At 39.6% G+C, this 13,072-nt stretch overlaps 3 protein-coding genes across 3 annotated transcripts; 2 read left to right on the forward strand and 1 right to left on the reverse strand.

The window, feature by feature from the left end:
* LOC139431376 (uncharacterized) lies at positions 1-1,263 on the forward strand. The gene has a single exon (XM_071199034.1). The coding sequence runs from the start codon at positions 1-3 to the stop codon at positions 1,261-1,263; it is 1,263 nt and encodes a 420-aa protein (XP_071055135.1).
* Positions 1,264-6,611: 5,348 nt separating this feature from the next.
* LOC139431377 (uncharacterized) lies at positions 6,612-7,547 on the forward strand. The gene is made up of 2 exons (XM_071199035.1): positions 6,612-7,078; positions 7,262-7,547. The coding sequence occupies exons 1-2, from the start codon at positions 6,612-6,614 to the stop codon at positions 7,545-7,547; spliced, it is 753 nt and encodes a 250-aa protein (XP_071055136.1).
* Positions 7,548-7,579: 32 nt separating this feature from the next.
* On the reverse strand, positions 7,580-11,607 carry LOC139431133 (uncharacterized). Its single transcript, XM_071198747.1, has 2 exons — positions 10,976-11,607; positions 7,580-10,916 (listed from the first exon to the last, which is right to left on the reverse strand). Exons 1-2 carry the CDS (start codon positions 11,532-11,534, stop codon positions 7,786-7,788), a joined length of 3,690 nt encoding a protein of 1,229 aa, XP_071054848.1. The 5' UTR covers positions 11,535-11,607; the 3' UTR covers positions 7,580-7,785.
* Positions 11,608-13,072: the final 1,465 nt, after the last annotated feature.

Genomic DNA, 13,072 nt, shown 5'->3' on the forward strand with positions numbered 1-13,072 from the left:
ATGGAGTCCTTAAACGTCACGGAGAAAATAAAAGTAGATAATTCGATTGTAAGTTACGAATATAATTCCCATCAACCGTTTGGTTCTACTAGCTTCGGTAACAATGATGAAATTCGTATAGGCATACCCGAAATAGACAATTACACATTGCCTCATGAAAGTTTTTTGTATGTGGAAGGGAGCGTACGTAAACTGGATGCGAGTGGTAAAGCAACAAAAGATGCTAGTGCAACTGCAAAATTGGTAAATAATCCTGTAGTGTTTATGTTCAGTGATATTCGCTATCTTATAAATGGTGTTCAAATAGATGGAGTGAGAAACGTGGGGTTGACATCATGTATGAATGGATACTTTTCGTATACCCCTCACGATATAATAAAGTTGGCGAACGCAGGTTGGAACATGGGCGAGGATCTGCTAGGTCAAGTGGTCCCAACATCCCCTGTTACGGGTGCAATAATGGATAAAAATGGAAATTTTGGATGGAGTGTACCGCTAAAGACATTAATAGGGTTTGCTGAAGATTTTAAAACAATTGTGATGAATGTGAGACAAGAGCTAGTGTTAATTCGTAATAATGATGATAATGATGTGCTTGTGAATACGGTACAAGAACCGTTACAGTTAAAAATCGATAAAGTTGTGTGGAGAATGCCCCATCTAGCCGTAGGCTTACGAGAACAATTAGCTCTAACAAAAATAGCAGGACGAAATATTGATCTGCAAATACCTTTTCGCAGTTGGGAAGTACATGAATATCCTTCTTTACCTCAAACAACAAAGCAGTCATGGGCTGTGAAAACAGCTCCGCAGTTGGAAACACCTAGATTTATAATAATTGGGTTTCAAACAAAGAAGAAAGGAAAACAGTTGGCGAATATGGCAACCTTTGATAATGTAAAACTCACCAATTTGACGGTATACCTAAACGGTGAACGCTACCCATACGATAATCTGAACGTGGACTTTGATAGTAATCGTGTCGCAGTGTTATATGACATGTATACACGCTTTCAAAAGTCCTACTATGGGAAGGAAGGAGAACCATTACTCACTCCGAAACAATTTATTGAAAATTATCCACTGATTGGAATTGATTGTACATATCAAGCAGAAGCGCTACACAAAAGTGGGGTAGAAATACGGATAGAATTTACGACAAAAAATCCGATTCCTGATGGTACCACAGCATACTGTTTAGTTTTACATGATAAGGCGTTTCAATATTCTCCACTAACAAAAATCGTCAAACAAATGACTTGAGTATGGGGAAAGAAGGGTTGGTAGTGTGTAGTTGGATCGGATCCTGAGCCGCATCGCACCCGTAGCTCATCATCCGAAATGTGAGACTTCTATATCCAGCGTAAACAAAAAAAAAGTCGTAGAGTATAAGTTGTGCGACAGATTTCTACGGCTGCATAGTATGGATAATCGTGTTGATGTACGGAAGCAAGATGTATTCAAATAAAACTCAATACATAATTCTCGATATACAAGGTTTCATGGTCAACGAAGATCAGTTCGTACCTAAAGAATTAGCATCATGTGATAGTAACAAATGCATTACCCACCACGTTTTTCAACCGAGTAGCAGTATAGCTTCATTACCATCTAAATATAGGAATACTGCAAACTGGTTAATGACACATCATCATTGCATCGACTGGAAAGTTGGTTTTATCCATCCAATGGAATTCGACGCCATAGTCAAATATCTGTGTCGGAATGTCAAGAAAGTGTATGTTAAAGGACCTGAAAAAATTAAATTTTTAAGACATATTATTTCCGCGCCGATAATTGCGTTGGAAGGTAGTATCTATAAACTTGAGATGGGTATACCGAGCTGTGCTTTTCACTCGCGACGAAGAAGTATGTGTGCTCTTTCCAATGTACGCCACTTACAAGAAGTTGTCGAAGAGGGGGTGCAAAACAAGGATGCAAAAGACAGTCGGTGACTATAAAGCAGAGACAAGTCGTAATGGGGGATAGTTAAGAGCTGGTTGCGATGGAACAAGTGTTCACTGTGTTTGGGTATTGGCCACTTACATCTGCCAAGAAAGTGTACAGCGTTATGAAAAAATATGAACGAGACGCCTCATTTGCGAACATTCCAGCTCGTGATTTAAAATATTTACCAACATAGTATTATTTCGATAAAGTACCATCTATGGAATTACGAAGAATTTGGACCCAACTACCGTTCGCCTACCAGCAATCGAAAATGTTACAAATGAAGTTACCGTGTCTTGAACATTATAATAATGATTGTGCGGAAACTCATTTCGATGGACCACCACCACCTAAAATGCATTGTATTAAATGTACGTTAGAAAAGAAATAAATGTTATTTTTTTATCCATATTGATGAGTTTTATTTAAAGAAACCTCTTTTCACAACAGACCCACCACTGTACGAGCAAATAATGAATGAGCTCCGGTCACAGCCAGGGAACGACAATGGTGCGATTGTTACCACCAGTCCAACCTTGTTGTCCTACGGCTTAACTGGAGATACGACAAGGGGTTGCGTGAAACAAACTACCCGCACAAACCCTTCTCCTGCTTCACAAGACTCCTGTAGATTGCTGCGCAACGCATTAGCCAAACCTCCCCGTAACACAAGAAGAGTACCTACACTCGCTACAGTAACCAGACCTGCAACGGTGGTTACATCTCCGCCAGAGGTGATCATCGACATCCGTGACAGCCCGCCACCTATCACAACTATCCCACCACAAAATGTGGTGTTCCCACCACCTTTACCTATCCCTACTATCCCGCAGAGGCAAAATGTTCCAGCTGTAAATACCGCACATCCCGACCCATGGGTTGATGCGTTTCTGCATTCAACAACCAACTTGGCAAGCAGTCTTTTGTCCCAAGAGGATTTTTTCATCTTGGGCTTGAAACCTCAATTGCAAACCAAAGTGACGACTTTGGAACATCATAAGCGCCACTTCGTGAACGCGTTGGATGCAGTAAACCAGAATCCCACCGTCTGCTTTGCTGCTTCTTCAAACATCCTTAACATGTACAACACCAAAATTAACCTTTATAAGTCCCTTCTCAGGCTGCTTTTGAAGCTCGTTCAGTTTTTTTGTCTCTTGCAGTGTTAACGTTGCAGGAGTTGGCTATGGAGAGCGTTAATTCGACGATTTCCCGTAAAGACCGTACGTTGCGGTTAGTAGATGTTTTACCAAAGATTCTACTACTAAACGTAATGTACAGCTGGGACATATGCTTCTGGCGTCGAATATCCCGAAAGGGCGATCGAATCAATCTTGGGGAGGTTTGCTTCCCCACCGTGGAACGCTTTGGAAAGAAAATATCGCAAGGCACCGTACATAAGTTGTTCCACGGTTCTCCATGTTCCACATGTTTTTTATGAATCACATTTGGGCAACCTTTGCTATCGTTGTCGACGCCGCCTACACCATATTAGTATAACGAACGTTTTACAACTGGATTGTCGTGTGAAATTGCGCTCGAAAATAAAGTATGCATCTTCTGAACGATTGCAGACTATTATTTTAAATAAAAAATATTGGTGTGCGATGTGTTGTCGTGTGTCTTTGTTTCGAGTCTGTTTTAAACCACAACTTGAGGAGGATCAAAGTACTGAGGAATTGTCGGAGGGATGTCTCAGCAACTAATATGTTGTAGGTGGTTTTTCAAATTTGTACACCATCCTTGTATGATACTGAAAATCGTTCGAATTGATGATATGACAACAAGTTCGCTTCCTTTTCACCTTTTCCGCTCCCATGCTTTTGTTTATATGTATTATTAATTATTTATTTGAATATTTACCGTATCTACTTATTGTTAATTTAATACTAAGTAGTGTAAATTGTACTGTGACTTACACTGCTTTATTTTGTTTAATCACATAACATCTGTATGTGAATAACCCACTGGTGGTTCTACTACATCAACCATACAGATACTTTTGAAATCATGATAATAAATAATTTTGTAAATTTATGTATACCACGTCTTATTGTAAAATAAATATTGTGTAATATTACGCACGCTTTAAATAACTTTCACTCTCAATGTTAACAGTTTATATAGTTAAAGTGTTGTAAACCATTATTTTGAAACAATGATAATAAATAATCTGCTGAAATTTTTTGTATGCTACATTTTATGATAAAATAAACATTGTTTTCTACTACGACTTCATTTCTTGTTAATCTCCCGTTCAAGTATCACCCGTCAGCATGGTTGAAGACGTTAAGTTTGTTAGCCAACCTTTAACACTACCAATCTGTAATCTTCATAACGACTTCGCTGCAAATAAATTTAAACGACATAGCGAATTATTTGGTGGGGAATGTAAACGTGGTTTGATAATTGGTTCTTCAGGTGCCGGAAAAACAAACGTAATGTTAACTTTATTGACAGCTCTCAACGGGTTGCGCTTTTTGAATGTATATTTGTGCTCTAATTCACTCTACCAAATCAAATACGAATTTCTACGACAATTACTTAAACCTATCCGCTCTTGCGGCTATTATGAATACTCAGATGTCGGACGATTTCTACCACCGTCAAAGGTGAAAGAATATTCAATTATTATTTTTGATGATATTGCTCCTACAGAGCAACAGATTATCAAGGAATATTTTTCATACGGTCGTCATAGAAACGTTGATACTTTTTTACTCGCTCAAAGTTATAGCGCCATTTCCAAGCAGCTTTTACGTGACAATTGCAACCTTTTAGTTTTATTTAAACAAGATCTCACTAACTTGAAACATATTTACAACGATCATTTGCTAGGGGACATTACGTGGGATGATTTTGTCAGAATTTGTCGAACTTGTTGGGATACACCGCACGGTATATTAGTTATTGATTTAGATTGCGATAAAAATAACGGACGCTATCGGAAAGGTTTCGATGAGTACATTATACTGTAAAACCATTGACTTTACGACTGCATGCTCAGGATGCTCAGTCTCTGTGCGATCATTACACTATCACGTTGAACTATGAATCGTAATGTTGCACAACAGTTAATAGCTGCGCGAGAAGATGTTAAACATAAAATACGCACTTTGAAAGGAGATATAAAACAGAAGCAGTCCATTGCCGAAGCTCAACTCGTTCCACTGAAAGAACCTCTGAGAGATATTTCCAAAAAATTACAAACTGTCAATTTATTAGCGCTCGACAATAAATTCGGGATAAAACGTGATTTATTTACCCCGAAAAAGGAGCAGTCACCAGATATCTCAGCCTTACTGGCTGACTTGCAGAAACCTTCTAAAGGACTTAAACTGGAAACTCCTAGAGTGAAACCTAAACGTAGAGTTACGTCAACACCCATTAAACCGGGAGCTAGCATGGATGTTTCACCGGAACTCGCACGGAGTCCGCAATTTCTCAGCGACGAAGAGGTGTTGGAGGGTCGAGATACTACACCTGAGTTTTCTGTTCGTGAGTCAGACACATCTTTAGATGTCTACGAGCGGGACGCTAGGGAGCAGTTGGCGCGCATGAAAGAGAATATGGAGGGAATGATGGAACAGACAGTTATTCGAGAAGCTTTAGGACAGCTGGACCCCTTACCACGTACCTATGTTACGGGTTTAACAGTAGATGTAAATAACGAGTTCGATCAAACTTACGGTGTTCGTGCACTTACCGATGGATTGTATATCGCAAATCAACCAATAACGTTTGACGGGAAAAACATTTTGGTGGGTGAATTTACGTATACAGGAACACCGGGGTTATACGAGTTGTTATTCAAAAATAAACCGGGTAAATTTACTTTACCAGATGCGAGAAATTACAAAGATATCTTACAACGTTCGAATGTACATAAAAGAGATTATGACGCTTCAAAAAGTATCATAACTGATGATGAAAATGAAAAGTTTGTGAACATAATCAAACCAATTTCCTTGGGTCAAAGACCAAATGTGTACTGGGCTCGATATTGGCCAAAACCTAAAACTGGATCAGGTCACTTAAATAAGTTGTTAGTACCTGCTGCAATTAAAGAGTACGAATACTGGGACGACGTGAACGAATTAGTTGATCGGTTGCGTTTACTACTTGCTTCCGAAGCAACAGGTCATACTGCTCATCATAACGAAATTATATCCCTCATAGAGGAATTACGGGAAGCGCAAGTCATTCGTTAAGGGTATATAAACTTTTTTCTGTTTCTGTGACGCTTCAGAAGCCAATATGCCTTTAAACCGTTTTGGTGAACATGGTTCTACATCTATCGATAAATTTGGTAAGCATGTCCACCACCATGTTATACAGAACCACATAGCAAGATCCGAAGTTCTACAACCTTCATCAACATTTATTTTAACTTTACGTGGTGATGGAGATGTTGATCCAAAAACAAAACTTTATAAAATCACAAACAAAAGTGGAATTACGGATTACATCAATTCTTTCTACGAAGGTATGATAAAAGATGTTGTAAAGTCCGCTCATGTTCAGTTACTTGTTAACGATATCGTTATTAAGTCGCTCCAGGGAGTCCAACTCAAACGCGGAGATAACATTAAGTGTAAAAATAATGCACCGATAGGAGGACTACCTTTTCTTGTAGAGTTGTTGATTGAAGGGGTTGTAGAGTAATGGTTAGTGTTAAGCGAGATCTCGTTAACGAACTACATGCACCTGCGAGACGACATTATCGGCGACGCCGCGTTCTGCTTCACGGACTATTGGATCTTTATCAAGCTGATTTGGTTGAAATGATCCCATATGCGTCGGTCAATAAAGGTTACAAGTATATACTGACTGTTATCAACGCTTTTTCAAAATACGCATGGGCCTTACCACTCAAAACCAAAACTGGGAAAGAGGTTACTCAAGCTATGAAGGACATTTTGCATAGTAAAAAGAATATTACCCCGAGCAACTTACAAACCGATAATGGGAAAGAGTTTTACAATAGCGATTTTCAAAAATTAATGGAACAACTTAACATTAATCATTACAGTACCTATTCCACTTTAAAAAGCTCGATTATCGAACGGTTTAATAGAACCCTAAAAAATAAAATGTGGAAAGAATTTAGTATGCAAGGAAATTATCGCTGGTTAGACTTACTACCCAAATTACTAAAATCTTACAACAACACAATACATCGCACCATTCACATGAAACCTTCAGCTGTTAATCGACGAAATGAATCTGCTCTGTTAAATACTGTATAAAATTCCATTAAAGTTGTCGACCCCAACCACCGTAAATTTAATGTGGGGGAACACGTGCGAATTAGCAAGTACAGACACGCTTTTGCTAAAGGTTACCAACCAACTTGGTCCAATGAAATTTTCACCATAGCGACAGTTCAAAATACTAATCCCAGGACTTACCTTATTAAAGATGGTAGAGGAGAACCCATTCTTGGAGCATTTTACGACGAAGAATTACAACGTGTGAAACACCCGGATGTATTTTTAATTGAAAAAGTTCTTCGTCGAAAAGGAAATAAAGTCCGAGTGAAATGGTTGGGAATGGATAGCTCTCATAATTCTTGGATTGCAAAAAAGGATGTATTATAATTTTTACACTAAGATAATAAAAAACTTTTTTTTTTAATTTCGTTGATTTTATTTCAAGTAACCTTTTTAACAACCTACTTTCTACTTTATATACAAGTTTTGTGATACAAGCAAGTATTTTTTTTTTTTTACAAATTAACTGATCGCAATTTAACTAGCCATACATGTTTACGTTTAACAACTCCAATAAGTTGTCCAAAAGATCTTCCCTGCGTAGATCTTCAATAAGATAGTTTCCTCAAGCTAACGTATGACATCCATCCTCCATCACGTAACGTTTATCGTCATGTGCAGAGAGCGCCACTTTATTCTTTAGTTCTGTATACATCGTGTGATAGGAGGAGCGAAAGACATACATCTTTTTTCGCACAGAACCTCCATCTTCGATAATCCGTTTATATTCTGAAACACTTAAGTTTTTATCGATAACATACTTTTTCACACCCTTGGCACGCTTGACAACTCCTTCCAAAGTGTTAATACAATAAGCTTTAGCTCCTGTACCATAAAACGATGTTAATATCGTATTTGGGTACTCATCTTTCATTTTTCCAACTATCGGCGGCCCTGGAGGAATATTATGTCTGTTGTTTAACTTGTAATTAGAGGTATCGAACATCTCTATATTTTCTTTGATATCCTGGTATACATTCTCAGTAAATATTTCGAGAATTAACGAATCCGTATCTGTATATAACAATAATACGTTTTCACCATATTTCTCTTTTAAAAAATTATAAAAAAAGTTATAAATGACCGCTTTCGACAATTCCAGTACGCTAAACCCTACATACAGAGGTTTGTTATATTTGACCTCCACCTTCTGCATTTCAATGGCTGCCAAATTATGGCAGAAAATTTTCGATGACTTGAAAGTCGGCTTTGCGATAAGAGCTTCTGCACCGGGTCTCCTGTAACGATTCTCCCAATGTGACACTAATCGTATATCGACTCTATTTTCAACATTTTCCATCGTTTTCCCATACACGATATTATTCATTTGTTTATAATGATTTTTCCCAAATTCATTCGTAGCATTCATTCGTTTCTCAGAGTTAAAATCGATATATGGTTTCATCCACGGCGATTGTTGAAATTGCAATGCACGGTGTATTTTGGTTAGCTTAAGACCTTTTTTCACACATTCACGTAGGTTTACATAGTGAATTATGCATTTCGATTTATTTTGTAAGTTCGCAATCAACTTAGGATGCTTCGATCCGGGAGCGATTATGTTTTCGGGACAAAACGGTAGATCATCATGCTGGTTGTGTAACCTTTCGGGATACTCCAAATCCACTTCAAACACATAACCAAGGTGTTCATCATCTAAACACTCCACATCTATATCTGCTATATCTTGGTTCGACAACCATCGAAAACCGCCTGTTGGTAATTTACAACTCATTGCATACCCATACAAATTGGTAGCGTCCAAGTATAGAATATATGATGATGGTTTTTCCTTGTTAAAATCGTCAAGGAACTTGTTGTTTGCTATTGCAGATCGTTTTACACACATACAGAGACCGCCTCTAATTCCTTTCTTAAAAAAGTGTAACATGTCAATGTCTGATAACAATTCTAATTTTACACCTGTCATTTTTAACAGAGCATTCCACCCAAACCCGGGCGCAGTATAATAATGGCAAGGATCCAGATTGTAATTCTCCAAAGATATTGTCCTGAAATTTTCAAAGACATCAGTCAACATTAACACATCTGACGTCAAATACAGGTCACTGTATTCTCCCAACGTTGAACACTTAAATTTATTCCATACAGTCTGTGCTCTAGAGTATTGTTCCTTTGAAATATTACTTGAACTCAATATGTCGTAAAACTGTGTATGATCAGGCAATTTACTATACTCCAACTTTTCAAACGAATCTACGAACGAATATGGAAATACACCTTTCTGGCGCATCAATCTAAATTCTTCAGAGTCTTTGAATTTTTTTTTCACTTCCACACAATCCTTATCATCCAAATATGAAACCAACTTTTCCAAAGAACTCGCCATGAATCTAAACGAGTCGACGAATCTTATTTTCATAAACACTTTGCGTTTCTTTCCCTTGTTATCGGTTGTTTCTCCGACAACTATTTTTTTGGAAAAAGAAATATATTTTTCTTTGTTTTGTGCTATCACCTCTACTTCCTCCTTGTTTAGGGCAATACTTTTCACAAACATGTGGGCATCGTAATTCGACAGGTTGTGGAAAAACACAGGGATAAACATCGGTAATTTATAATTTATATTGCAGACGGAATGCGCAGGACCCCTATACAATCCTGTCAAGTGATCGTGATCACACACTTTCTCTTCTTTGTTTATTGGTTTATCACAAATGTGACATACGGAACTCAGTTCATGTACAAATTGGTCCAGACAGCTTAGCGGTATCATATCCTTTGTTTGCCTCAAATGTTGTTTATAGATCTCTATTACATCCTTCTCCAATCTTATAATAAATTCCAGAGCAGCGTTTCGCCCTCGGTATATTTGGAATTTCGATAAGTTATCATCGTAAGCACACTTAATGTAGTACGCAAACGCGTATGGTTCGTGTTCAAAACATCGGGCCGTATATGGTTTATTATCATCGTAAACTTTTCCTTCTTCGGGCGTTAAGGGTTTCAGAATCGCCTCGAAATCGGCGTACACCACAAACGGAACTTTCATTTTTTTTTCAAATCCTTCAAATTGTAAAACATTTTCCTTTTCTAGATGTCCGAACTTATTCACTTTTATTTGTTCGCTTGGTACTGTTGCTTTCACTTTTTTACAGTCATCCATCTGATGTCGTACCAACTTGTCTTCAGTTGAAAAGTATTGCAAACAACCCTCACAAATATATCTTTGATGTTCATGAGTCGATGATTGTGCATTTATCAGTCGAGATAAATTTTTTATCCAACAATAGTGGTTATTCCCGAAATTGTCGCTGACTACTAATAAGTTTACATGACGCTCCCGTTTCTGTTTACATATACATACAGTTACAATATCATCTACCATTTTCTCTCCATTATACCAAGAATTTATACCATAGACGTTAATTGAAATGTTATTTTCTTCCTCAAATTTTGGTATGTCTCTGATGGGTACTGGGAATGTTACGCAGTCAAACTTTAATTCTGTTTCCCTATAATCTGGGTATGATGATATTCTTTGCAGTAAACCTGTGGGTTGGTACAGCGCGGACATCAGTGCCCAAGCAAAGCACTTATTATCGTTATTTTGCACGTTTATTACCGCTCTCTTCCCTTTTATGGATGTCGGTAAGTCGAAGTAGCTCGATGCTCTTGTAGGATTAAACTTGTTACAGTTCACTTCAAGATATAATATTTCCAACAAGGTCCAACCTGCAGTATTAACACCTTTAGTTTCGCATTTTACTACTTTTCTATTCTTATACTCTTACCTGAGTCCCGTTCTTGGAATTCCGACATTTTCACCATAATCTCGTCCATAAAGTCCTCGTATGTTTGGTACAAGTCTACGGCTACTGTTATAATTTTATTTTTTGTGTTGAATGATTTGATTTCCACTTCTTCCTTCGTATTTATGAAATACAATCCAAAAATTTCCGTATTCACTTTTAAACTACCATTTACATTCCTCACGGACTGTATCAAACTGATAACTTTTTCGCTAATTCGGTTACTGAATTCCTTCATGTCTACGTACTTCCGTTCATGATCGCTCACTCTAAAACTACATATTTTATCTCCAAATATCGAATCTATTTTTTCTACACCATCATCTATTATTACGAAGGCTTTCTGTTTATGTTTGTTGCTGCGCAGATGTGAGGAGTAACATTGTCTGGTTACGTGTTCATCACATATTTCACACACTATAACATCTCCTTGTTGATCCTCTTCCACCTTTCGACGTTTCCCAATACATGCTGTGCGTTGATGTCTTACAAGATTATCTGGTCTAGTAAACTCTTTGTAACACACGTCGCAGGTCAACATGTTCACAACACTCTTACTTCAATACTGTTGAACACGATTTTCTATCTGCTATTTAAAGCATACCTCCTCCGAAGTGGGGCTTTCAATGAACTCACGTCGTGTAACCTTCATTTCAGGTCACGTACAAGGTCAATGTCATGGTTACAATTAAGGTTGACTTCAAGGTCTCCGTTGAGGTCAAAGTAAAAGTCATTGTTCAGGTCAAGGTTACTGATCAAGGTGATGGTCACTCAACGTGATCTTGACCTGAGGTGAGCTCAAAGTAAAGGTCATTGTTTGGGTCAAGGTTACTGGTCAACGACTCTCTTTGCAATAGCCGATTCTGGAACCTCCTCCCAGAACCTCAGGACAAGGTCAAGGTCATGGTCACTCAGGTCAAGGTTACTGGTCAACGACCCCCTTTGCAATAGCCGATTCTGGAACCCCCTCCCAGAACCTCAGGACAAAGTCAAGGTCATGGTCACTCAACGTGACCTTGGCCTTGACCTTGACCTGAGGTTCTGAGAGGAGGTTCTAGAATCGGCTTTTATCTACTACTTGACTTGACCCCTAAATTTCCGGTCGGGGGTGGAACGACCACCTACCGGATTGGAGCCTGAGAGGCCGTAAAGGCACGAGAGTCACCTGGGGTCGTGTGGAAGGGCCGGCTCCCTAAAGTACCGCGGTAGGGTGGAAAGGCTCCGATGCAGCATGGGTCACGAGAGGCTGTAAAGGCACGGCGGCCACCTGGGAATCGGTGGGGTGTTTTTGTTTGTTGTGTTGTGTACGCGTTTTGTCGCTGGATGGTGGAATTGACCCTGCCTCCACGTGGCTAGGGATGGAAACCCTTCCTCGTTCGCGGAGAAGGGGCTAATTGGGTCAAGCAAATGTGTGTGTGAATGCGCAGCCATGGGCTAAGCCTAGGTGCTGCATGATTGTGAGAGAAAATGTTGTATGTGTGTGTCCCTGCCTACCAACCACGCCTGGTGGTTCTCGCATGGCAAGTTAGTCATGTATTATGGCTATGCGAGAGCCTCCAGCCGGTCCCAAGTCCGAATAAAGTGGGAGAGGTGGGGTGGCGACCATCTGCTACCCAGGTAGGGACTAGGTTCATAGGCAGTGGACGGGGTTAAGTCCACCGCCGTGTGGTAGCCGTGCGGTGCGACCCGTGTCGCCTGAGAAGGGTGTGCTGATGGTTGAGTGAAGCTGGGAGCTGCGGCACCAGTGGACCAACACACCACTTTGCCCCTGGATTGGGCTAGACGGGAGGCGCGAGTTTTAGGGCCGGCTCGCGTCAAGCGGCCAGTGGAAATTCCATCTTATCCGCGAGGCTTAGTAGGCGTTGGTGTGGGCGAAAGCCTGGTAGTGCGGGCAGAGCGGCGTTTTCTTGGTGCCGCCCGTCTCGCACACATGCTGGCCCGTAGTCTTGCATTGGGTCTACTATACCGAACGCGTAGGGCTATGCTTGCTGGTGGGTTTGCCGCTAGCAGCATGCGAGTTAGCCGTCCGTGGTGGCGGGCGACTCATAAATACAATATGAGTGGAACGGCAAAATCCAA

The sequence above is a fragment of the Onthophagus taurus genome, chromosome 8, assembly GCF_036711975.1.
Source record: "Onthophagus taurus isolate NC chromosome 8, IU_Otau_3.0, whole genome shotgun sequence".
NCBI classification, from domain to species: domain Eukaryota; kingdom Metazoa; phylum Arthropoda; class Insecta; order Coleoptera; family Scarabaeidae; genus Onthophagus; species Onthophagus taurus.